The sequence below is a fragment of the Brassica napus genome, chromosome A10 (genome assembly GCF_020379485.1).
Source record: "Brassica napus cultivar Da-Ae chromosome A10, Da-Ae, whole genome shotgun sequence".
In the NCBI taxonomy this organism is placed as follows: domain Eukaryota; kingdom Viridiplantae; phylum Streptophyta; class Magnoliopsida; order Brassicales; family Brassicaceae; genus Brassica; species Brassica napus.
In genome coordinates this window covers 5,311,835-5,339,162 of record NC_063443.1, presented here as the reverse complement: position 1 = coordinate 5,339,162, position 27,328 = coordinate 5,311,835, and the positions used below count along the sequence as shown (strand labels likewise).

At 38.1% G+C, this 27,328-nt stretch overlaps 1 protein-coding gene across 3 annotated transcripts; it reads right to left on the bottom strand.

The window, feature by feature from the left end:
• Nucleotides 1-19,045: 19,045 nt before the first annotated feature.
• Nucleotides 19,046-23,431, bottom strand: LOC106424810 (sterol 3-beta-glucosyltransferase UGT80B1). 3 transcript variants are annotated; one of them, XM_048742709.1, is made up of 15 exons: nucleotides 23,172-23,431; nucleotides 22,615-22,942; nucleotides 22,384-22,532; nucleotides 22,063-22,308; nucleotides 21,763-21,874; nucleotides 21,487-21,657; nucleotides 21,314-21,377; nucleotides 21,172-21,229; nucleotides 20,900-21,077; nucleotides 20,559-20,689; nucleotides 20,230-20,332; nucleotides 20,059-20,135; nucleotides 19,913-19,960; nucleotides 19,644-19,793; nucleotides 19,046-19,432 (listed from the first exon to the last, which is right to left on the bottom strand). In XM_048742709.1, exons 2-15 carry the CDS (start codon nucleotides 22,787-22,789, stop codon nucleotides 19,220-19,222), a joined length of 1,875 nt encoding a protein of 624 aa, XP_048598666.1. In that variant the 5' UTR covers nucleotides 22,790-22,942; nucleotides 23,172-23,431; the 3' UTR covers nucleotides 19,046-19,219. The 3 variants fall into 3 exon arrangements, with proteins under 3 accessions (XP_048598666.1, XP_048598668.1, XP_048598667.1); XM_048742711.1 differs by having other exon boundaries at nucleotides 22,615-22,893; nucleotides 23,172-23,401; XM_048742710.1 differs by having other exon boundaries at nucleotides 22,615-22,948; nucleotides 23,172-23,400.
• Nucleotides 23,432-27,328: the final 3,897 nt, after the last annotated feature.

The following is a 27,328-nucleotide window of genomic DNA, read 5'->3' as shown; positions in this document are numbered from 1 at the left end:
TCCCAGTTTGGGAATAGGACAGCTTATCGTTGTTCCAATCAACCAGGATGAATCTCTTTGTAAGAAGTTGATTTGGATACATAAAGTGGTGGAGAATCACCAGGAAGTTGAATAAATCTCATAGGAGTTGGGATGAAGAAGTTATCCCACTTTCAAATCAGGTGATTCCAGTTTTACAGTTTGGGAATAGGTAAGCTTCTTAGTCGTTCCAATCAAACCAGGATGAATCACTTTTTAAGAAGCTTGATTTGGATAATAAAGTTGTGGAGAATCACCAGAAAGTTGAATAAATCTCATAGGATTTGGGATGAAGAAGTTATCCCACTTTCAAATCATGTGATTCCAGTTTCGAAGTTTTGGAGTAGAACAGCTTCTTCGTCGTTCCAATCAAACCAAGATGAATCACTTTGTAAGAAGCTTGATTTGGATAACATAAAGGGGTTAGAGAATCACCTGGAAGTGAATAAATCTCATAGGAGTTGGGATAGAAGAAGTTATCCCACTTTCAACAGGGGATTCCAGTTTTCGAAGTTTGGGGAAGATACAGCTTCTTCGACGTTCCAATCAAACCAGATGGATAATCACTTTGTAAGAAAGAATTGGAGTTTGGATCATAAAGGGGTGAGGTTAGAGATATCACCAGGACCAAGGAAGAATGAGAAAATCTCATCGGAGTTGGGGATGAAGAAGTTTTCCCACTTTCAAATCAGGTGATTCCAGTTTTCCAGTTTGGGAATAGGAACAGATTCTTCGTCGTTCCAATCAAACCAGGATGAATCTCTTTGTAAGAAGCTTGATATGGATACATAAAGTGGTGGAGAATCACCAAGAAGTTGAATAAATCTCATAGGAGTTGGGATGAAGAAGTTATCCCACTTTCAAATCAGGTGATTCTAGTTTTCTATTTTGGGAATAGGATAGCTTCTTCGTCGTTCCAATCAAACCAGGATGAACCTCTTTGTAAGAAGCTTGATATGGATACATAAAGTGGTGGAGAATCACCAAGAAGTTGAATAAATCTCATAGGAGTTGGGATGCAGAAATTATCCCAGTTTCAAATTAGGTGATTCCGGTTTCCCAGTTTGGGAATAGGACAGCTTCTTCGTTGTTCCAATCAAACTAGGATAAATCACTTTGTAAGAAGCTTGATTTGGATACATAAAGTGGTGAAGAATAACCAAGAAGTTTAATAAATCTCATAGGAATGAAGAAGTTATCCCACTTTCAAATCAGGTGATTCCAGATTCCCAGTTTGGGAATACCACAGCTTCTTCATCGTTCCAATCAAACCAGGATGAATCTCTTTGTAAGAAGCTTGATTTAGATACATAAAGTGGTGGAGAATCACCAGGAAGTTGAGTAAATCTCATAGGAGTTGGGATGAAGAAGTTATCCAACTTTCAAATCAGGTGATTGTAGTTTTACAGTATGGGAATAGGAAAGCTTCTTAGTCGTTCCAATCAAACCAGGATGAATCACTTTTTAAGAAGTTTGATTTGGATACATAAAGTGGTGGCGAATCACCAGGAAGTTGAATAAATCTCATAGGGGTTGGGATGTAGAAGTTATCCCACTTTCAAATCAGGTGATTCCAGTTTCAAAGTTTGGGAATAGAACAGCTTCTTCGTCGTTCCAATCAAACCAAGATGAATCACTTTGTAAGAAGCTTGATTTGGATACATAAAGGGGTAGAGAATCACCTGGAAGTTGAATAAATCTCATAGGAGTTGGGATGAAGAAGTTATCCCATTTCCAAATCAGGGGATTCCAGTTTCGAAGTTGGGAATAGAACAGCTTCTTCGTCGTTCCAATCAAACCAAGATGAATCACTTTGTAAGAAGCTTGATTTGGATTCATAAAGGGGTGGAGAATCACCAAGAAGTTGAATAAATCTCATAGGAGTTGGGATGAAGAAGTTATCCCACTTTCAAATTAGGTGATTCCAATTTTCTAGTTTGGGAATAGGACAGCTTCTTCGTCGTTCCAATCAAACAGGATGACCCTCTTTGTAAGAAGCTTAATTTGGATACATAAAGTGGTGGAGAATCACCAGGAAGTTGAATAAATCTCATAGGAGTTGGGATGAAGAAGTTATCCCACTTTTAAATCAGGTGATTCCAGTTTCCCATTTTGGGAATAAGACAACTTCTTCGTCGTTCCAATCAAACCAGGATGAATCACTTTGTAAGAAGCTTGATTGGGATACATAAAGTGGTGGAGAATCACAAGAAGTTGAATAAATCTCATAGGAGTTGGGATGAAGAAGTTATCCCACTTTCAAATCAGGTGATTCCAGTTTTTTAGTTTGGGAATAGGACATCTTCTTCGTCGTTCCAATCAAACCAGGATGAACCTCTTTGTAAGAAGCTTGATATGGATACATAAGGTGGTGGAGAATCACCAGGTATTTGAATAAATTTCATAGGAGTTGGGATGCAGAAATTTTCCCAGTTTCAAATTAGGTGATTCCGGTTTCCCAGTTTGGGAATAGGACAGCTTCTTCGTTGTTCCAATCAAACTAGGATGAATCACTTTGTAAGAAGCTGATTTGGATACATAAAGGGTGGAGAATCACCAGGAAGTTGAATAAATCTCATAGGAGTTGGGATGTAGAAGTTATCCCACTTTCAAATCAGGTGATTCCAGTTTCAAAGTTTTGGAATAGAACAACTTCTTCATCGTTCCAATCAAAACCAGGATGAATCACTTTTAAAGAAGCTTGATTTGGATACATAAAGTGGTGGAGAATCACCAAGAAGTTGATAAATCTCATAGGAGTTGGGATGAAGAAGTTATCCCACTTTCAAATCAGGTGATTCCAGTTTTTTAGTTTGGGAATAAGACAGCTTCTTCGTCCTTCCAATCAAACCAGGATGAACTCTTTGTAAGAAGCTTAATTTGGATACATAAAGTGGTGGAGAATCACCAAGAAGTTGAATAAATCTCATAGGAGTTGGGATGAAGAAGTTATCCCACTTTCAAATCAGGGGATTCCAGTTTTCTAGTTTGGGAATAGGACAGCTTCTTCGTCGTTCAATCAAACCAGGATGAATCACTTTGTAAGAAGCTTGATTTGGATACATAAAGGGTAGAGAATCACCTGGAAGTTGAATAAATCTCATAGGAGTTGGGATGAAGAATCCCACTTTCAAATCAGGGGATTCCAGTTTCGAAGTTTGGGAATAGAACAGCTTCTTCGTCGTTCCAATCAAACCAAGATGAATCACTTTGTAAGAAGCTTGATTTGGATTCATAAAGGGGTGGAGAATCACCAAGAAGTTGAATAAATCTCATAGGAGTTGGGATGAAGAAGTTATCCCACTTTCAAATCAGGTGATTCATTTTTTCTAGTTTGGGAATAGGACAGCTTCTTCGTCGTTCCAATCAAACCAGGATGAACCTTTTGTAAGAAGCTTATTTGGATACATAAAGTGGTGGAGAATCACCAGGAAGTTGAATAAATCTCATAGGAGTTGGGATGAAGAAGTTATCCCACTTTTAAATCAGGTGATTCCATTTTCTCATTTGGGAATAGGACAACTTCTTCGTCGTTCCAATCAAACAGGATGAATCACTTTGTAAGAAGCTTGATTGGGATACATAAAGTGTGGAGAATCACCAAGAAGTTGAATAAATCTCATAGGAGTTGGGATGAAGAAGTTATCCCACTTTCAAATCAGGTGATTCCAGTTTTTTAGTTTGGGAATAGGACATCTTCTTCGTCGTTCCAATCAAACCAGGATGAACCTCTTTGTAAGAAGCTTGATATGGATACATAAAGTGGTGGAGAATCACCAGGAATTTGAATAAATCTCATAGGAGTTGGGATGCAGAAATTATCCCACTTTCAAATTAGGTGATTCCGGTTTCCCAGTTTGGGAATAGGACAGCTTCTTCGTTGTTCCAATCAAACTAGGATGAATCACTTTGTAAGAAGCTTGATTTGGATACATAAAGTGGTGGAGAATCACCAGGAAGTTGAATAAATCTCATAGGAGTTGGGATGAAGAAGTTATCCCACTTTCAAATCAGGTGATTCCAGTTTCAAAGTTTGGGAATAGAACAGCTTCTTCATCGTTCCAATCAAACCAGGATGAATCACTTTTTAAGAAGCCTGATTTGGATACATAAAGTGGTGGAGAATCACCAAGAAGTTGAATAAATCTCATAGGAGTTGGGATGAAGAAGTTATCCCACTTTCAAATCAGGTGATTCCAATTTTTTAGTTTGGGAATAGGACAACTTCTTCGTCGTTCCAATCAAACCAGGATGAACCTCTTTGTAAGAAGCTTGATATGGATACATAAAGTGGTGGAGAATCACCAAGAAGTTGAATAAATCTCATAGGAGTTGGGATGAAGAAGTTATCCCACTTTCAAATCAGGTGATTCCAGTTTTCCAGTTTGGGAATAGGATAGCTTCTTCGTCGTTCCAATCAAACCAGGATGAACCTCTTTGTAAGAAGCTTGATATGGATACATAAAGGGTGGAGAATCACCAGGAAGTTGAATAAATCTCATAGGAGTTGGGATGCAGAAATTATCCCAGTTTCAAATTAGGTGATTCCGGTTTCCCAGTTTGGGAATAGGACAGCTTCTTCGTTGTTCCAATCAAACTAGGATAAATCACTTTGTAAGAAGCTTGATTTGGATACATAAAGTGGTGAAGAATAACCAAGAAGTTTAATAAATCTCATAGGAATGAAGAAGTTATCCCACTTTCAAATCAGGTGATTCCAGATTCCCAGTTTGGGAATACCACAACTTCTTCATCGTTCCAATCAAACCAGGATGAATCTCTTTGTAAGAAGCTTGATTTGGATACATAAAGTGGTGGAGAATCACCAGGAAATTGAGTAAATCTCATAGGAGTTGGGATGAAGAAGTTATCCAACTTTCAAATCAGGTGATTGTAGTTTTACAGTTTGGGAATAGGAAAGCTTCTTAGTCGTTCCAATCAAACCAGGATGAATCACTTTTTAAGAAGCTTGATTTGGATACATAAAGTGGTGGCGAATCACCAGGAAGTTGAATAAATCTCATAGGGGTTGGGATGTAGAAGTTATCCCACTTTCAAATCAGGTGATTCCAGTTTCAAGTTTTGGAATAGACAGCTTCTTCGTCGTTCCAATCAAACCAGGATGAATCACTTTGTAAGAAGCTTGATTTGGATACATAAAGGGGTAGAGAATCACCTGGAAGTTGAATAAATCTCATAGGAGTTGGGATGAAGAAGTTATCCCACTTCCAAATCAGGGGATTCCAGTTTCGAAGTTTGGGAATAGAACAGCTTCTTCGTCGTTCCAATCAAACCAAGATGAATCACTTTGTAAGAAGCTTGATTTGGATTCATAAAGGGTGGAGAATCACCAAGAAGTTGAATAAATCTCATAGGAGTTGGGATGAAGAAGTTATCCCACTTTCAAATTAGGTGATTCCAATTTTCTAGTTTGGGAATAGGACAGCTTCTTCGTCGTTCCAATCAAACCAGGATGAACCTCTTTGTAAGAAGCTTAATTTGGATACATAAAGTGGTGGAGAATCACCAGGAAGTTGAATAAATCTCATAGGAGTTGGGATGAGGAAGTTATCCCACTTTTAAATCAGGTGATTCCAGTTTCCCATTTTGGGAATAAGACAACTTCTTCGTCGTTCCAATCAAACCAGGATGAATCACTTTGTAAGAAGCTTGATTGGGATACATAAAGTGGTGGAGAATCACCAAGAAGTTGAATAAATCTCATAGGAGTTGGGATGAAGAAGTTATCCCACTTTCAAATCAGGTGATTCCAGTTTTTTAGTTTGGGAATAGGACATCTTCTTCGTCGTTCCAATCAAACCAGGATGAACCTCTTTGTAAGAAGCTTGATATGGATACATAAGGTGGTGGAGAATCACCAGGAATTTGAATAAATTTCATAGGAGTTGGGATGCAGAAATTATCCCAGTTTCAAATTAGGTGATTCCGGTTTCCCAGTTTGGGAATAGGACAGCTTCTTCGTCGTTCCAATCAAACTAGGATGAATCACTTTGTAAGAAGCTTGATTTGGATACATAAAGGGGTGGAGAATCACCAGGATATTGAATAAATCTCATAGGAGTTGGGATGTAGAACTTATCCCACTTTCAAATCAGGTGATTCCAGTTTCAAAGTTTTGGAATAGAACAACTTCTTCATCGTTCCAATCAAACCAGGATCAATCACTTTTTAAGAAGCTTGATTTGGATACATAAAGTGGTGGAGAATCACCAAGAAGTTGAATAAATCTCATAGGAGTTGGGATGAAGAAGTTATCCCACTTTCAAATCAGGTGATTCCAGTTTTTCAGTTTGGGAATAAGACAGCTTCTTCGTCGTTCCAATCAAACCAGGATGAACCTCTTTGTAAGAAGCTTAATTTGGATAAATAAAGTGGTGGAGAATCACCAAGAAGTTGAATAAATCTCATAGGAGTTGGGATGAAGAAGTTATCCCACTTTCAAATCAGGGGATTCCAGTTTTCTAGTTTGGGAATAGGACAGCTTCTTCGTCGTTTCAATCAAACCAGGATGAATCACTTTGTAAGAAGCTTGATTTGGATACATAAAGGGGTAGAGAATCACCAGGAAGTTGAATAAATCTCATAGGAGTTGGGATGAAGAATCCCACTTCCAAATCAGGGGATTCCAGTTTCGAAGTTTGGGAATAGAACAGCTTCTTCGTCGTTCCAATCAAACCAAGATGAATCACTTTGTAAGAAGCTTGATTTGGATTCATAAAGGGGTGGAGAATCACCAAGAAGTTGAATAAATCTCATAGGAGTTGGGATGAAGAAGTTATCCCACTTTCAAATCAGGTGATTCAAGTTTTCTAGTTTGGGAATAGGACAGCTTCTTCGTCGTTCCAATCAAACCAGGATGAACCTCTTTGTAAGAAGCTTGATTTGGATACATAAAGTGGTGGAGAATCACCAGGAAGTTGAATAAATCTCATAGGAGTTGGGATGAAGAAGTTATCCCACTTTTAAATCAGGTGATTCCAGTTTCCCATTTTGAGAATAAGACAACTTCTTCGTCGTTCCAATCAAACCAGGATGAATCACTTTGTAAGAAGTTTGATTGGGATACATAAAGTGGTGGAGAATCACCAAGAAGTTGAATAAATCTCATAGGAGTTGGGATGAAGAAGTTATCCCACTTTCAAATCAGGTGATTCCAGTTTTTTAGTTTGGGAATAGGACATCTTCTTCGTCGTTCCAATCAAACCAGGATGAACCTCTTTGTAAGAAGCTTGATATGGATACATAAGGTGGTGGAGAATCACCAGGAAGTTGAATAAATTTCATAGGAGTTGGGATGCAGAAATTATCCCAGTTTCAAATTAGGTGATTCCGGTTTCCCAGTTTGGGAATAGGACAGCTTCTTCGTTGTTCCAATCAAACTAGGATGAATCACTTTGTAAGAAGCTTGATTTGGATACATAAAGGGGTGGAGAATCACCAGGAAGTTGAATAAATCTCATAGGAGTTGGGATGTAGAAGTTATCCCACTTTCAAATCAGGTGATTCCAGTTTCAAGGTTTTGGAATAGAACAACTTCTTCATCGTTCCAATCAAACCAGGATGAATCACTTTTTAAGAAGCTTGATTTGGATACATAAAGTGGTGGAGAATCACCAAGAAGTTGAATAAATCTCATAGGAGTTGGGATGAAGAAGTTATCCCACTTTCAAATCAGGTGATTCTAGTTTTTTAGTTTGGGAATAAGACAGCTTCTTCGTCGTTCCAATCAAACCAGGATGAACCTCTTTGTAAGAAGCTTAATTTGGATACATAAAGTGGTGGAGAATCACCAAGAAGTTGAATAAATCTCATAGGAGTTGGGATGAAGAAGTTATCCCACTTTCAAATCAGGGGATTCCAGTTTTCTAGTTTGGGAATAGGACAGCTTCTTCGTCGTTTCAATCAAACCAGGATGAATCACTTTGTAAGAAGCTTGATTTGGATACATAAAGGGGTAGAGAATCACGTGGAAGTTGAATAAATCTCATAGGAGTTGGGATGAAGAATCCCACTTCCAAATCAGGGGATTCCAGTTTCGAAGTTTGGGAATAGAACAGCTTCTTCGTCGTTCCAATCAAACCAAGATGAATCACTTTGTAAGAAGCTTGATTTGGATTCATAAAGGGGTGGAGAATCACCAGAAGTTGAATAAATCTCATAGGAGTTGGGATGAAGAAGTTATCCCACTTTCAAATCAGGTGATTCATTTTTTCTAGTTTGGGAATAGGACAGCTTCTTCGTCGTTCCAATCAAACCAGGATGAACCTCTTTGTAAGAAGCTTAATTTGGATACATAAAGTGGTGGAGAATCACCAGGAAGTTGAATAAATCTCATAGGAGTTGGGATGAAGAAGTTATCCCACTTTTAAATCAGGTGATTCCAGTTTCCCATTTTGGGAATAAGACAACTTCTTCGTCGTTCCAATCAAACCAGGATGAATCACTTTGTAAGAAGCTTGATTTGGATACATAAAGTGGTGGAGAATCACCAAGAAGTTGAATAAATCTCATAGGAGTTGGGATAAGAAGTTATCCCACTTTCAAATCAGGTGATTCCAGTTTTTAGTTTGGGAATAGGACATCTTCTTCGTCGTTCCAATCAAACCAGGATGAACTCTTTGTAAGAAGCTTGATATGGATACATAAGGTGGTGGAGAATCACCAGGAATTTGAATAAATTTCATAGGAGTTGGGATGCAGAAATTATCCCAGTTTCAAATTAGGTGATTCCGGTTTCCCAGTTTGGGAATAGGACAGCTTCTTCGTTGTTCCAATCAAACTAGGATGAATCACTTTGTAAGAAGCTTGATTTGGATACATAAAGTGGTGGAGAATCACCAGGAAGTTGAATAAATCTCATAGGAGTTGGGATGTAGAAGTTATCCCACTTTCAAATCAGGTGATTCCAGTTTCAAAGTTTTGGAATAGAACAACTTCTTCATCGTTCCAATCAAACCAGGATGAATCACTTTTTAAGAAGCTTGATTTGGATACATAAAGTGGTGGAGAATCACCAAGAAGTTGAATAAATCTCATAGGAGTTGGGATGAAGAAGTTATCCCACTTTCAAATCAGGTGATTCCAGTTTTCTAGTTTGGGAATAAGACAGCTTCTTCGTCGTTCCAATCAAACCAGGATGAACCTCTTTGTAAGAAGCTTAATTTGGATACATAAAGTGGTGGAGAATCACCAAGAAGTTGAATAAATCTCATAGGAGTTGGGATGAAGAAGTTATCCCACTTTCAAATCAGGTGATTCCAGTTTCCCAGTTTGGGAATAGGACAACTTCTTCGTCGTTCCAATTAAACCTGGATGAATCAATTTGTAAGAAGCTTGATTTGGATACATAAGTGGTGGAGAATCACCAAGAAGTTGAATAAATCTCATAGGAGTTGGGGTGGAGAAGTTATCCCACTTTCAAATCAGGGGATTCCAGTTTTCTAGTTTGGGAATAGGACAGCTTCTTCGTCGTTCCAATCAAACCAGGATGAACCTCTTTGTAAGTAGCTTGATATGGATACATAAAGTGGTGGAGAATCACCAGGAAGTTGAATAAATTTCGTAGGAGTTGGGATGCAGAAATTTTCCCACTTTCAAATTTGGTGATTCCAGTTTCCCAGTTTGGGAATAAGACAACTTATTCGTCGTTCCAATCAAACCCGGATGAATCACTTTGTAAGAAGCTTGATTTGGATACATAAAGTGGTGGAGAATCACCAAGAAGTTGAATAAATCTCATAGGAGTTGGGATGAAGAAGTTATCCCACTTTTAAATCAGGTGATTCCAGTTTTTTTAGTTTGGGAATAGGACAGGTTCTTCGTCGTTCCAATCAAACCAGGATGAACCTCTTTGTAAGAAGCTTGATATGAATACATAAAGTGGTCGAGAATCACCAGGAAGTTGAATAAATCTCATAGGAGTTGGGATGCAGAAATAATCCCAGTTTCAAATTAGGTGATTCCGGTTTCCCAGTTTGGGAATATGACAGCTTATTCGTTGTTTCAATCAAACTAGGATGAATCACTTTGTAAGAAGCTTGATTTGGATACATAAAGTGGTGGAGAATAACAAAAAAGTTTAATAAATCTCATAGGAGTTGGGATGAAGAAGTTATCCCACTTTCAAATTAAGTGATTCCAGTTTTACAGTTTGGGAATAGGAAAGCTTCTTAGTTGTTCCAATCAAACCAGGATGAATCACTTTTTAAGAAGCTTGATTTGGATACATAAAGTTGTGGAGAATCACCAGAAAGTTGAATAAATCTCATAGGATTTGGGATGAAGAAGTTATCCCACTTTCAAATCATGTGATCCTAGTTTTACAGTTTGTGAATAGGACAACTTCTTAGTCGTTCCAATCAAACCAGGATGAATCACTTTGTAAGAAGCTTGAATTGGATACATAAAGTGGTGGAGAATCACCAGGAAGTTGAATAAATCTCATAGGAGTTGGGATGAAGAAGTTATCCCACTTTCAAATCAGGTGATTCCAGTTTCCCAGTTTGGGAATATGACAGCTTCTTAGTCGTTCCAATCAAACCAGGATGAATCACTTTTTAAGAAGCTTGATTTGGATACATAAAGTGGTGGAGAATCACCAGGAAGTTGAATAAATCTCATAGGAGTTGGGATGAAGAAGTTATCCCACTTTCAAATCAGGTGATTCCAGTTTGGGAATAGGACAACTTCTTCGTCGTTCCAATTAAACCAGGATGAATCAATTTGTAAGAAGCTTGATTTGGATACATAAGTGGTGGAGAATCACCAAGAAGTTGAATAAATCTCATAGGAGTTGGGATGAATAAGTTATCCCACTTTTAAATCAGATGATTCCAGTTTTTTTAGTTTGGGAATAGGACAGGTTCTTCGTCGTTCCAATCAAACCAGGATGAACCTCTTTGTAAGAAGCTTGATATGAATACATAAAGTGGTCGAGAATCACCAGGAAGTTGAATAAATCTCATAGGAGTTGGGATGCAGAAATTATCCCAGTTTCAAATTAGGTGATTCCGGTTTCCCAGTTTGGGAATATGACAGCTTCTTCGTTGTTCCAATCAAAGTAGGATGAATCACTTTGTTAGAAGCTTTATTTGGATACATGAAGTGGTGGCGAAAAACCACGAAGTTTAATAAATCTCATAGGAGTTGGGATGAAGAAGTTATCCCACTTTCAAATCAGGGGATTTCAGTTTTACAGTTGGGAATAGGACAGCGTCTTAGTCGTTCCAATCAAACCAGGATGAATCACTTTGTAAGAAGCTTGATTTGGATACATAAAGTGGTGGAGAATCACCAGAAGTTGAATAAATCTCATAGGAGTTGGGATGAAGAAGTTATCCCACTTTCAAATCAGGTGATTCCAGTTTCTCAGTTTGGGAATAGGACAGCTTCTTCGTCGTTCCAATCAAACCAGGATGAATCACTTTGTAAAAGGCTTGATTTGGATACATAAAGTGGTGGAGAATCACCAAAAAGTTGAATAAATCTCATAGGAGTTGGGATGAAGAAGTTATCCCACTTTCAAATCAGGTGATTCCAGTTTGGGAATAGGACAACTTCTTCGTCGTTCCAATTAAACCAGGATGAATCAATTTGTAAGAAGCTTGATTTGGATACATAAGTGGTGGAGAATCACCAAGAAGTTCAATATATCTCATAGGAGTTGGGGTGGAGAAGTTATCCCACTTTCAAATCAGGGGATTCCAGTTTTCTAGTTTGGGAATAGGACAGCTTCTTCGTCGTTCCAATCAAACCAGGATGAACCTCTTTGTAAGTAGCTTGATATGGATACATAAAGTGGTGGAGAATCACCAGGAAGTTGAATAAATTTCATAGGAGTTGGGATGCAGAAATTTTCCCACTTTCAAATTTGGTGATTCCAGTTTCCCAGTTTGGGAATAAGACAACTTATTCGTCGTTCCAATCAAACCCGGATGAATCACTTTGTAAGAAGCTTGATTTGGATACATAAAGTGGTGGAGAATCACCAAGAAGTTGAATAAATCTCATAGGAGTTGGGATGAAGAAGTTATCCCACTTTTAAATCAGGTGATTCCAGTTTTTTTAGTTTGGGAATAGGACAGGTTCTTCGTCGTTCCAATCAAACCAGGATGAACCTCTTTGTAAGAAGCTTGATATGAATACATAAAGTGGTCGAGAATCACTAGGAAGTTGAATAAATCTCATAGGAGTTGGGATGCAGAAATAATCCCAGTTTCAAATTAGGTGATTCCGGTTTCCCAGTTTGGGAATAGGACAGCTTATTCGTTGTTTCAATCAAACTAGGATGAATCACTTTGTAAGAAGCTTGATTTGGATACATAAAGTGGTGGAGAATAACAAAAAAGTTTAATAAATCTCATAGGAGTTGGGATGAAGAAGTTATCCCACTTTCAAATTAAGTGATTCCAGTTTTACAGTTTGGGAATAGGAAAGCTTCTTAGTCGTTCCAATCAAACCAGGATGAATCACTTTTTAAGAAGCTTGATTTGGATACATAAAGTTGTGGAGAATCACCAGAAAGTTGAATAAATCTCATAGGATTTGGGATGAAGAAGTTATCCCACTTTCAAATCATGTGATCCTAGTTTTACAGTTTGTGAATAGGACAACTTCTTAGTCGTTCCAATCAAACCAGGATGAATCACTTTGTAAGAAGCTTGAATTGGATACATAAAGTGGTGGAGAATCACCAGGAAGTTTAATAAATCTCATAGGAGTTGGGATGAAGAAGTTATCCCACTTTCAAATCAGGTGATTCCAGTTTCCCAGTTTGGGAATATGACAGCTTCTTAGTCGTTCCAATCAAACCAGGATGAATCACTTTTTAAGAAGCTTGATTTGGATACATAAAGTGGTGGAGAATCACCAGGAAGTTGAATAAATCTCATAGGAGTTGGGATGAAGAAGTTATCCCACTTTCAAATCAGGTGATTCCAGTTTCCCAGTTTGGGAATAGGACAGCTTCTTCGTCGTTCCAATCAAACCAGGATGAATCACTTTGTAAGAAGCTTGATTTGGATACACAAAGTGGTGGAGAATCACCAAAAAGTTGAATAAATCTCATAGGAGTTGGGATGAAGAAGTTATCCCACTTTCAAATCAGGTGATTCCAGTTTGGGAGTAGGACAACTTCTTCGTCGTTCCAATTAAACCAGGATGAATCAATTTGTAATAAGCTTGATTTGGATACATAAGTGGTGGAGAATCACCAAGAAGTTGAATAAATCTCATAGGAGTTGGGATGAATAAGTTATCCCACTTTTAAATCAGATGATTCCAGTTTTTTTAGTTTGGGAATAGGACAGGTTCTTCGTCGTTCCAATCAAACCAGGATGAACCTCTTTGTAAGAAGCTTGATATGAATACATAAAGTGGTCGAGAATCACCAGGAAGTTGAATAAATCTCACAGGAGTTGGGATGCAGAAATTATCCCAGTTTCAAATTAGGTGATTCCGGTTCCCAGTTTGGGAATATGACAGCTTCTTCGTTGTTCCAATCAAAGTAGGATGAATCACTTTGTTAGAAGCTTGATTTGGATACATGAAGTGGTGGCGAAAAACCACGAAGTTTAATAAATCTCATAGGAGTTGGGATGAATAAGTTATCCCACTTTCAAATCAGGGGATTTCAGTTTTACAGTTGGGAATAGGACAGCGTTCTTAGTCGTTCCAATCAAACCAGGATGAATCACTTTTTAAGAAGCTTGATTTGGATACATAAAGTGGTGGAGAATCACCAGGAAGTTGAATAAATCTCATAGGAGTTGGGATGAAGAAGTTATCCCACTTTCAAATCAGGTGATTACAGTTTCCCAGTTTGGGAATAGGACAATTTCTTCGTCGTTTCAATCAAACCAGGATGAATCACTTTGTAAGAAGCTTGATTTGGATACATAAAGTGGTGGAGAATCACCAGGAAGTTGAATAAATCTCATAGGAGTTGGGATGCAGAAATTATCCCACTTTCAAATAAGGTGATTCCAGTTTCCCAGTTTGGGAATAGGACAACTTCTTCGTCGTTCTAATCAAACCAGGATGAATCACTTTGTAAGAAGCTTGATTTGGATACATAAAATGGTGGATAATCACCAAGAAGTTGAATAAATCTCATAGGAGTTGGGATGAAGAAGTTATCCCACTTTCAAATCAGGTGATTCCAGTTTTCTAGTTTGGGAATAAGACAGCTTCTTCGTCGTTCCAATCAAACCAGGATGAACCTCTTTGTAAGAAGCTTAATTTGGATACATAAAGTGGTGGAGAATCACCAAGAAGTTGAATAAATCTCATAGGAGTTGGGATGAAGAAGTTATCCCACTTTCAAATCAGGTGATTCCAGTTTCACAGTTTGGGTATAGGACAACTTCTTCGTCGTTCCAATTAAACCAGGATGAATCAATTTGTAAGAAGCTTGATTTGGATATATAAAGTGGTGGAGAATCACCAAGAAGTTGAATAAATCTCATAGGAGTTGGGGTGGAGAAGTTATCCCACTTTCTAATCAGGGGATTCCAGTTTTCTAGTTTGGGAATAGGACAGCTTCTTCGTCGTTCCAATCAAACCAGGATGAACCTCTTTGTAAGTAGCTTGATATGGATACATAAAGTGGTGGAGAATCACCAGGAAGTTTAATAAATTTCATAGGAGTTGGGATGCAGAAATTATCCCACTTTCAAATTAGGTGATTCCAGTTTCCCAGTTTGGGAATAGGACAGCTTATTCGTCGTTCCAATCAAACCCGGATGAATCACTTTGTAAGAAGCTTGATTTGGATACATAAAGTGGTGGAGAATCACCAAGAAGTTGTATAAATGTCATAGGAGTTGGGATGAAGAAGTTATCCCACTTTCAAATCAGGTGATTCCAGTTTTCTAGTTTGGGAATAAGACAGCTTCTTCGTCTTTCCAATCAAACCAGGATGAACCTCTTTGTAAGAAGCTTAATTTGGATACATAAAGTGGTGGATAATCACCAAGAAGTTGAATAAATCTCATAGGAGTTGGGATGAAGAAGTTATCCCACTTTCAAATCAGGGGATTTCAGTTTTACAGTTGGGAATAGGACAGCGTCTTAGTCGTTCCAATCAAACCAGGATGAATCACTTTGTAAGAAGCTTGATTTGGATACATAAAGTGGTGGAGAATCACCAGAAAGTTGAATAAATCTCATAGGAGTTGGGATGAAGAAGTTATCCCACTTTCAAATCAGGTGATTCCAGTTTCTCAGTTTGGGAATAGGACAGCTTCTTCGTCGTTCCAATCAAACCAGGATGAATCAATTTGTAATAAGCTTGATTTGGATACATAAGTGGTGGAGAATCACCAAGAAGTTGAATAAATCTCATAGGAGTTGGGATGAATAAGTTATCCCACTTTTAAATCAGATGATTCCAGTTTTTTTAGTTTGGGAATAGGACAGGTTCTTCGTCGTTCCAATCAAACCAGGATGAACCTCTTTGTAAGAAGCTTGATATGAATACATAAAGTGGTCGAGAATCACCAGGAAGTTGAATAAATCTCACAGGAGTTGGGATGCAGAAATTATCCCAGTTTCAAATTAGGTGATTCCGGTTTCCCAGTTTGGGAATATGACAGCTTCTTCGTTGTTCCAATCAAAGTAGGATGAATCACTTTGTTAGAAGCTTGATTTGGATACATGAAGTGGTGGCGAAAAACCACGAAGTTTAATAAATCTCATAGGAGTTGGGATGAATAAGTTATCCCACTTTCAAATCAGGGGATTTCAGTTTTACAGTTGGGAATAGGACAGCGTCTTAGTCGTTCCAATCAAACCAGGATGAATCACTTTTTAAGAAGCTTGATTTGGATACATAAAGTGGTGGAGAATCACCAGGAAGTTGAATAAATCTCATAGGAGTTGGGATGAAGAAGTTATCCCACTTTCAAATCAGGTGATTACAGTTTCCCAGTTTGGGAATAGGACAATTTCTTCGTCGTTTCAATCAAACCAGGATGAATCACTTTGTAAGAAGCTTGATTTGGATACATAAAGTGGTGGAGAATCACCAGGAAGTTGAATAAATCTCATAGGAGTTGGGATGCAGAAATTATCCCACTTTCAAATAAGGTGATTCCAGTTTCCCAGTTTGGGAATAGGACAACTTCTTCGTCGTTCTAATCAAACCAGGATGAATCACTTTGTAAGAAGCTTGATTTGGATACATAAAGTGGTGGAGAATCACCAAGAAGTTGAATAAATCTCATAGGAGTTGGGATGAAGAAGTTATCCCACTTTCAAATCAGGTGATTCCAGTTTTCTAGTTTGGGAATAAGACAGCTTCTTCGTCGTTCCAATCAAACCAGGATGAACTCTTTGTAAGAAGCTTAATTTGGATACATAAAGTGGTGGAGAATCACCAAGAAGTTGAATAAATCTCATAGGAGTTGGGATGAAGAAGTTATCCCACTTTCAAATCAGGTGATTCCAGTTTCACAGTTTGGGTATAGGACAACTTCTTCGTCGTTCCAATTAAACCAGGATGAATCAATTTGTAAGAAGCTTGATTTGGATATATAAAGTGGTGGAGAATCACCAAGAAGTTGAATAAATCTCATAGGAGTTGGGGTGGAGAAGTTATCCCACTTTCTAATCAGGGGATTCCAGTTTTCTAGTTTGGGAATAGGACAGCTTCTTCGTCGTTCCAATCAAACCAGGATGAACCTCTTTGTAAGTAGCTTGATATGGATACATAAAGTGGTGGAGAATCACCAGGAAGTTTAATAAATTTCATAGGAGTTGGGATGCAGAAATTATCCCACTTTCAAATTAGGTGATTCCAGTTTCCCAGTTTGGGAATAGGACAGCTTATTCGTCGTTCCAATCAAACCCGGATGAATCACTTTGTAAGAAGCTTGATTTGGATACATAAAGTGGTGGAGAATCACCAAGAAGTTGTATAAATGTCATAGGAGTTGGGATGAAGAAGTTATCCCACTTTCAAATCAGGTGATTCCAGTTTTCTAGTTTGGGAATAAGACAGCTTCTTTGTCGTTCCAATCAAACCAGGATGAACCTCTTTGTAAGAAGCTTAATTTGGATACATAAAGTGGTGGATAATCACCAAGAAGTTGAATAAATCTCATAGGAGTTGGGATGAAGAAGTTATCCTACTTTCAAATCAGGTGATTCCAAGGTAAAGCATTCATTTTATATTTATGCTAAGAAATGAAGTCAGTAGAGAGGATGTCAGACATGAATTGATGAGTTGTGTTATGTTAGAAATGGTTGCTAAGCTAGGATATTATTGCATAGTGTGCTTATGTGATTAGGACTTCTTAAATGTGGTTGCAAAATTGTTGAGGAAAAGATTTCTATAGTTTAAAATCTTAAGTCCCTAATATTTTCAAACCTCTTTCAGAAAGACTGCATGTATGTTTTGCTTGAGGACAAGCAAAAGGGTAAGTCTGGGGGAGTTGATATACCTTGGATTTGATCTGTTTTCATCCATGGTATATAAGTGTTTTACTATATATATATATATATATATATATATCTATGTTTTCTACTCTTCTAGGTATGTTTTCAGGTTCAGGTGCATTTCAAAGTAAAGCTATGACTTTGGAGCATTTTGGAGCTTAAAAGACATTTCACCCGAGCTGACCATGTAGAGGTCGACGAGAGGAAGAACAATCGATCGATGTGCATCCAGTGTTGTCGATCGACACCAGGAGATGCCTCGACAGATGAAGATTAATATCGATCGATGTACACAAGTACCATCGATCGATGTCGAGACATTGGACACACGACATTTTGGATCCAGCGGACTTAAAACCCAAGGCCAAGCCAAATTATGAAAATGCCCTGACGAGTTTTTAACCTAGTAGATTATATACTGCCTAAGTGTTTTGACGGCAGGGAGAGCTTTTTGTTACAGTTTTACTTTGAGAGAGAAGAGAGAGTTTTGGGAGAGAAGATCACTTGTGATTGGAACTCCTTGTTTCCATTTCTTTTTATCTATACTATGAATTTATATTTCTTCATTGTTATGAATTGTTTTGCTATGTCTGAGTAGTTCACTTATTAGATCCAGGGTTCAGATAGGTTTGTGGGATTAGCCCCAAACTATAGATCTACCTTGTTGTGATATTCATGATAGATTTGTATTCATTGCTTGTTTTAGCCTTGTTAACTAGAACTTGATCATAGGATTGCATACTCAAGCACCCTTGTTATCCCATCTTGACATCTATTTATCATATTAGGACTGTTAGAGAGGGCTAACCGCCAATTTAGTATCTTAATAGGGCATATCATACTCGCGCATAGGCCTGGCTAGAACCCGTCGATCGATGTCCTCAACTGACTATCGGTCGACGTAGGCAAAGGTGTATCGGTCGACGTCCCAATAGGACCATCGATCGACACTCTTTCGTTGTCGACATACTAACCGTTGAGACACGAGATCTAGCCTGTTAACCAGTGAAACATGTGACAACTGATCACTGAGTTAAGCGGTTGAGCTCTAACATATCATGCATGCAATAAATAGGCATCTATATGCAATAAATAGGCATCTATAGGTATTATAATCTCCAACACCTGAATAGTGGTCCTGCATCTAATATCATTTCCAACCAAATTACATTTACTATTTATTTCGCTTGTTACTATTGCTATTTCATTTAAACATTTACAACTCTTAGAATTAATAAACACTAGATTTAATTGTTCCCTAACTCCTTGTGGATTCGATCCCTAAGTACTACATCTAAACCTCTTTTGATGAGAGTAACACTCCTTAGGGCAATTTGAGTGGTATCAACATTGTAAGGACCAAATGGATCTTCAAAAAGAAAAATTGATGATAATGGTATGGTTGTCAGGAATAAGACAAAATTAGTTCCACAAAGATACTCTTAAATTTAAGGAGTTGACATTGATCTATAACTTTTTTTTCAGCCAGAAAATCTACAGGTTGTATTTCCTTCTTGCTAAAACAAAGCTGAATTTCTTGTACCGGCCTGTTAGGCCTGTGAGCGCGTAGTAGACTAGTCACAGTGCTCCACAGCACTGGATCAAACCCATCAAATATATATTTTTTATATCCGTTTTATGTAACAATGCCAAAGAAAAGCATATTTCTGATCATTGAATGAAATGAATTGAAGTTGCAGAGACAAGATTATGCAACTAAAAAAGCATCTAAATATATTTGATATCACACGCCTCCACATGGAAGGCAACACTTTTTGCCAATCTGGATGAAGAACCGCTGTAACAGGTCTGGTTGATCGTCTTCATCCTTTTTATTAGGCGAGGAATCGAGCAGTGGTAGCTCCGGTGGCAAATGCCTATGGAATGCATCAACTGCTGCAGCTACACCATCCTCATTCTCCAGTACTTTTGCTAGCTCCATCACTCGTGATTTCACCTGAAATACCACGGTGTGTTCTTTGATACATTTCTTTCTAGTATTAATATGTATAGGATACGATTCTGAGACGAAAAGAAAAACTTTGTTTATTTGCTCAAAGCATTACGCATTGGGTTTCGTTTGGTTTTGCAATAAAGAGAGCGTTTTTTACTCTTAACATCCAACATCGGTATGGATATGGAAAATTTGGGAAATCAAGTTTGTTTACCTCTGGTTGAAGCATAAATCTTATGGAGGTACAGAGGTTCTCAACATTGAGCTGAGCTATCGGTATTGGTGCAGGCCCAAGTCCCTTCTCATATATCCTGTCACCCCAGAAGAACTGATCACCAAAGAACGGCACAATTGTTGTTGGACACTGCCAGACATAATTCAGAAGTATATAGGCAGCGTTATATTACATGTAGTAAAGAAAAACAGCAATAATTTCACCACAGGACACTTGTGGTAATGGGTATAAGAGTAAAAACGTTTTACCCCAGCTTTCAGTCCAGTCGCTGTGGTTCCAGCACCGCCATGATGAATCTGCATATTCACAACACAAGAAACAGCTTCATTTATAACATAATTTTTTCGAAGACATGAATGTAGGCAAAAACATTGGGAATCGAAAGAGGGTTTACCACAGCTGAACATTGAGGAAACAACCAATCGTGAGGACAGTCCTCTATGAGGAATACATTTTCCGGAACATCAACAACTGAAAGATAGAAGATGAAAATGTTTTCTGAATCAAGAAAAGCCAGAAGAAAACCACACATAGCGTGAGAAAAATGGGTACAGGAGCTGCTTACGGTTTCCCAGGCCACCCCAACCTCGATCAACTATCCCTCTTTGTTCTGTATCTCTCAGCGTCTCCAGTATAATGTCCATTGTCTTTTTGGGATCATCAAGAGGCTGTTAAGGAAGCAAAGCATCAATACTGTGAGCTGGTAGGGGGGGGTCAGGAACATAAATTGTTGAAACAAATATATCGATTAGATACACAATTATTCACCCTGACATTAAACTGATACAAATCTAAGATTTCAATTTGTTTTTTTCTTTTAATGTTTATTTGCAAGGTTCATTCATTGTCATCACTTTGCACTATACTGAATATTACCAACAAAAAGGAGCTTACCATGCTTCCAAACCCAATATATATGGGCGGTGATCCTCTTTCTATCCAGTGGATAAACTCTTCCCCAGGTTGGTACTTCGATCCAAGGTTCATGAAACAATACCCAACGACATCTACTAAAGGACCCCAGTCTGCAAAATTTAGTCAAAGAAAAGAAAAATCTTTCAGATATCTATCAAAGAAAAGTAAAAAAGAGTTCACAATCAGAGAATATTACACATCAAAATCAGATAAAAGCATTATGGTCGTGCCAAAGCAACACAAGCATGGCCTTGAGACCAATGAACATGATAAACCTCAGCGAAATACATGTATTGGGGATGCAGCTATACTCTTCTTACCACTTGGTTTTGGCACAATATGGGGACTCCACATGTACGCAGTAGGCAAGTGAGAAATTGAGCCATGGTATGTACTGAAATAAGCGATAGGTGCAAGGTCTAGCTTCCTCTTCCTAAAATCATTTATGTATGTCCTTATGCTCCACCATACCATCAGATCAACAACTATATATGACAACTGAAACGAAGAAAAAGGTTACGAAAGAGTAAGCGTTCATAATAACAACATATCGAGATCATTAAAAAGAACCAGTAAAGTCTCCATCAAATACCCAATACGCAGCACTTTGAGGAACACGGGCCAAAGGGTGGGGAAATTCATGAGTCGGCCTGCCTACAGGAAGAGGTTGTAAGAGAGCAGGACAACATATAACACTGACTTTAAGATGTAAACTACTACAGAAGTCAACTCACGTCCAAGGCATTGTGAAAAAAATATGTATTGGTACGCCAAGAGCTTCAGCAACATGCACATGTCCTACAATTAAAGCCAAAAACCACATCATTAGCAAAGAAAACAACCTAGTAAATATACTTAAGAAGAAAAGCTTAGAAACAATACGGTGCTGATGAATCAAAAAGTTTACCATATGCAGGAGGGTTTGCAATTATTGCTTGAGCTCTGAAAGAGGCAGCAGTTTGCATATCAGGCTCAGTGCATGCCGGAAGAAGAGACTCTATGATTGCCTTGAGTTGTTTTCTCTGCTTTGCGATTTCTCCAGGCCCAGAAGGAATGAGACCTTTATTTCTCGCCATATCTACAATAATAAAGAGCCGTAACAGTGAGCTTACACGTCTGCTACCATTAGGCTCTCATTAAGAAACTAAAATATAAATGGATCTTTTCACTGAGGACTTCTTACATCCAGCTAATTCTCGGGGATCACCACCCAAGGGATAGAACTCTACTCCAGCAGACCGTACAAAAGAGGAGAAATTTGCATGAGTTGCCAACCTTACACGATGACCAAATTCCTGAAAACGAAGAAAAACCTTTTGTCAATGCCAATGACCCATCGGTTCACTACAATGATAACAAGTCTTTTCGCTCCAGGGGAAAAGAGTCAAGAACATATACGAGGATAATGAAGAAATCAAACTACAGTTAGCAGATTCGAAGATATGATATATGCACCCTCATAAATTACATATTTTAAGATCACCTGGAGGCGCTTTGCAATGGCTAGAAAAGGCTGCACATCGCCTCGAGTTCCAACCACAAGTATAACAATTTTTAACCTTGGAATGGATCTGAAGGATTCTGCCAAGGACTTTTCATATGTGATTGTCGACTGCCCCCCTTTGATTGGCTGAAACTCCAATAACTCGGATACCGGAGTTCCTCTATTTATATCAACTTCCACTGTCCCGTCATTTTGTATTCTGACTAGCTCAACAATAAGTTTTTGCTAGAAGAACAAGAAAAAAAGATAACCAATAAAGAAAAATATTTGCAATAACCAGTTACAAAAAGCAATGTTTACCTTTTCACGCTCAGACAATCTATCTAATTTCGAGTTGTGATTCACAGGAGAGGCTTTCTCAGTCAAAGACCGAGAGTACTTAATCTCATTGTCATCGATTAGCACATCTCCATAGAGACCAACAGGTGCAGTCGTGCAATGGTCCAGTCCTTGAAGAACATACACTCGTGATCAGGTGTTAGAATCAGACAAAAGCAAGAATGGAAAAAGCAAGTCCATAGAAGGACTAACCCCTAGGCCAATCAGAAGAACCACCAGGTGCATTCTTCTCTACAGAGGAGCCAGATGTTTCCAATAAACTCGCTTTCTCACTATATACACCATTGTCCTCCTCATCATCCTTCCAAGAACTGATGATCCCATCTTTTAATTCTTGCAATGGGTGAGTCGCTACATTACTCGCCATCAATGTAGCACTTCTTACTCCTCAACACCAACAACAAAGATGAACTTCTGAAGCAATTATACAGAGTTTGACATTTATTTTCGATCAATGGCTCCTGCCAAACGCTGTAAAGCAGCAAATCAGGCCAACCAGTCAATCCTCGGGGAAAGTTAGCTGCACCTTACACCACGCAAAAGGGACAAGGTTGTAAATAAATAAAATAAAATAAACTGAAAATCGAAAAATTGGGTGTTTTTTTTTCTTTATCATTATCAGATAAATCGAAAACAAAAAGGATCCATCTTTAACTCAAAAATCGCAAGAGAATTCCTCGTTAATCAAACATACAGAACGAGAGAAGAAAGAAACCCAAAGGAATGAATCGAAAGAGATTGCGGCTGACCTGAGTGAAAGCGCAAGAGATAGAAAGGAAGATTCTGGTTTGCGAAATGGATTTCCCGATTTCCGAGGGGTTTGGAGACTTTTTAATCAACCAACTGATATTTGCATAAATAAAATAAATACTATCATTCATTTCACTACGCGATGCCACCGAAACAAATTCGATTCATTATTGTGGAATTATATAATTCCAAGACAGTAAGATACTGCAGCTGCGACTTTTCGTTTTCATAAATTGCTATCCTCTTCCTCTATGTATGAAGGGGCATGTTCGGAAAAGCATTTAGCGAATCGAGCTGTTAGTTTTAGAGCATCTCCAATGTAAAACTCCATTTTTCCTTCAAAACAGAGTAAAAGTGAAAATGGAGTAAAATTGCTCAACCCTACTCCATTTCCCACTCCATAATGGAGTGATGAACAAAAAAAAAAAGATTACTCCATTTATGGAGTAAATTTCATTATGGAGTGAGATATGAAGTTGGGTTGGAGCATTCCTTACTCCATATTCACTTTTATCCCATTTTAGAAGAAAAAATGGAGTAGAGATGGAGATGCCCTTATAGGCCTAAAGATTTATTAAAAAAAAAAAGAAGGGATTACTCGAAAATAATTTTACTGTTATAAATGTTATGATGGATATCTATAACCGGCCCGGTCTATAACCGGCTCAGTCCATAACCGGCTCAGTTCATAACCGACCCAACACCTAGATAGAGAGAGAGGCGGCCATGCATGGGAGAGAGAGAGAGAGAGGTGGCTAGACCTAGTCAGAGAAAAGGAAATCCTATTTCATTTTTCTTGTATTTGTACACTTTCCATATTTATGTCTTTCCTTTTATCTCTTTGTAACTCTCATATATAAGGGCACCTTATGATTGAGTAATAATAATAAGAACTTACAGATTCTAAATCCTAAGTTTTGCAACACGTTATCAGCACGAAACTCTAAAACACTCTGAGCCAAAACCAAAATTGATAAACCCTAAAAACCCTAACCCTAAGCCGGCAATCCGATCCGACGAACCCTAATCTGTTCGCGTCTCCGTTCTAGCTCGCGTCCACCGATCAGCTTCAGCCCCAAGGCGTTCCTGATCCTAGACGAACTCAGCCTCAACTCTTGATCCAGGACAGCTCGCGTCCGACGATCAAGGCATTCCCGATCAGCTCGTGTCCATCTCGCGTTCGTTCCTGTCCAGCTCGAGGTTCATTCTTTGGTGGTCCGGTTTCAACAATCTACTAAGCTAAAGGTAAATTCGAATTCTAAGAACGTATGAATCGAATTTGGATTGTTTGTAAAGAATGAAACCCTAAAAACCTAATCTCTAAGATAAAACTATAGGATAATAGATCAAACCCTAGATGAGTAAATCGAAGCTCTAAACTTCGATCCCCAAACCCTAAATCGAGATTGATCTATTGATCAATTAAAATCAAAGTCCTTAATGGTTTTGAATCTCAAATCAAATTCCTATTGATCTAAGATCAATTTTCGAAAATCCTAAAACCCTAATTCGAAAACTGAATTGATTAATTAAAATTGATTGAATTTGATTGCTAATTGTGAAAGAATCAAATCGAAAACCCTAAACCCTAATTTTGAAAATCGTTTTTAATTGTTTGATTTGAATATTGATTGATTGATTTGATCACCTAGAACTATTGTTAAGATTGTTTAAACTCGAATCTGAATGAATTGAGATTGTTTGACTTGTTTAAACTGAAACCCTAATAACCTAGTCTAGATTGTTTTTGATATCAAATCTGAAAACTACATGCTAGGTTAATTCTTCTAGATCATACCTCGTGGCCGTGTGGTCTTGTTGCATTCATACCATAACCTGATAACATGCATCTCTAGTAGCTGATCTTTTCTTTAGAGAGGTTGTTAGATTGCATGGCATGCCTAGGACTATAGTGTCTGATAGAGACTATAAGTTCCTTAGTTATTTCTGGAAAACTCTGTGGGGAAAACTAGGAACTAGGCTGTTGTTTTCAATTAGTTGTCACCCACAAACTGATGGACAAACTGAAACAGTCAATAGGACTTTATCTACTCTTCTGCGTGCTATCATTAAAAAGAACATTAGGACTTGGGAAGATTGTTTGCCTCGTGTAGAATTTGCATACAATAGGTCCATGCATGCACTCAGCTACTAAGCTTACACCTTTTCAAGTTGTCTATGGGTTTAATCCTTTGTCTCCTTTGGACTTGTTTGCTTTACCCTTAAAAGAACAATCTAACCTTGATGGCAAGCAGAAGGCCGAGTTTGTTAAAGCTTTGCATAAGCAGGTCAGGGAGAACATAGAGGAGCACACCAAGATGTATGCAAGGCAGAAGAACAAGGGGGCGGAAGGAGTTGGTGCTGGAACCAGGTGATCTCGTGTGGATACACCTGAGGAAGGATAGGTTTCTGGCTGAGAGGAAATCAAAGTTGATGCCAAGGACATATGGTCCTTTCAAAGTGCTGAAAAGAATCAACAACAACGCTTATCAAATTGATCTTGAAGGTAAGTATACTATAAGTTCTACTTTCATTGTTTCTGACTTGATCCCTTATGTTGAAGATGCATTGGATTTGAGGTCAAATCCTTTTAAAGGAGGAGGGGATGGTGCAGCCATGAGTAGAGACATTGGAGAGCTAAGTGAGTCTGACGAGGGAGAGCTAGACTTGAGCAGAGAAGAGCCAGACTTGAGAAGAGAAGAGCCAGACTTGAGCAGAGAGGAACCAAATGAGCTAGCCAGCTTGTGGAGTGGACCAGTAACCAGATCAAGACTGAGAACACAAGAGAAGAGCCTTCAACACTTAGCCAAATCCGTGGAGCTTAAATCAGAAGAGGAGAACCAAGATAAACCAGCATGTTGGTTTAATTTTATTTCAGTGTAATTTGATTTTATTTAAATTAAACCAATTTCGGGTAGGATTAGGATTTATTAAAAACCAATTTCGATTGGATTTAGATTAGGAATTAGATTAAACCATCTTGGTTTATGATTAGGGTTACTGGGGGTTTTCTATTTATCTTTCTATGCATACTTTGTGAAAGTCATTCAACTTTTCAATCAAAAACTTACAGCAAAGAGTTGTCTTGTTTCCTGCTTTCTCTATTCAGCTAAATGAACATTGATCTCACCTAAGTGAAAGAATTCCTTAGTGAAAACCATCTTAGACAATACAGGGTAATCTTGTGTCTTTGAGTAGCAAACCATCTCTGTCGCCATTCCATAGCTTCAGAGAGACATCCATAGCCCAGCAGAGTGCTAGTAGCCTCCAAGGACAACCCTCTTCATTCCCCTTCAAGTGATCCCAGAGCAAAAGCCATGCCTAGACTGTACCAACACCTCAGCAAGTCTAAAATTTAATTAGTACAAAATTGAGATTACGTCTTTTTAAAATATTTTCAATTAATATATAAGGGATCCTGTTTCCTACTTTTATAGAGTTGCTAATTTTTACTTTTTACTTGTTTATGTTTTTCTTCTTTTAACGATTACTATTGAATCATTCCACTAAGCTTTTTGTTGGTGAAAATTGTTTAAAATTTACAAGTTAGTAAAGTAAAATGTCTACTTTTGAATCACAAAAAAATATTTGGGTAACCAAAACCCGATAAAGAACTAAAGTTGAGATTAAAATGGGTTCAACGGATTTACAATGTGTTACTCTATCGAAACTAAGCCCGAGAAAATTCAAACCAAACTTAAAGAATATCCTAATGGGGCCAAACTCCATGCCTCAGAAAAGCTAAAATCCGAATGAACCCGAACCAAACTCGATTGGTGCCGAAAGTAAGGCTACCATCATATCCCCACCCGAAAAATGATCCGGAAATCAGGATCACAAACCCAATTAGACTCGACCTAAATACTTGAACGGTCCTAATTGGCTAACTCCAAGAACCCAATAATAAACCCAACCCGCACCAAGAACCGAATGAGTATCGTTATAACTATAATTATGATAATATTAATACCTAAAACTAAAATTAAAATCAAATCATATTCATGGTTACTCATATCTAATGAGTATTTTGGTAATATTTATTTATTTAAGGTAATTTTTTTATGACCCTTGTATCTGGATGTCCTCGAAAGAGATACGACTAGCGCTAAATGACCGTCCACCGGAGCTGAGCCGAGGAGCCCGCCGAATACATCTA

What these genes read in the sequence shown, in the direction of transcription:
- LOC106424810 (XM_048742709.1), bottom strand. Translation starts at nt 22,789, where the DNA reads ATGGCGAGTAATGTAGCGACTCACCCATTGCAAGAATTAAAAGATGGG. An exon ending in ATATTGGGTTTGGAAGCATG is followed by an intron (nt 20,333 to 20,558) that starts GTAAGCTCCTTT and finishes CTTCCTTAACAG; the next exon opens with CCTCTTGATGATCCCAAAAA. An exon ending in TTCCTCAATGTTCAGCTGTG is followed by an intron (nt 19,961 to 20,058) that starts GTAAACCCTCTT and finishes GTGAATATGCAG; the next exon opens with ATTCATCATGGCGGTGCTGG.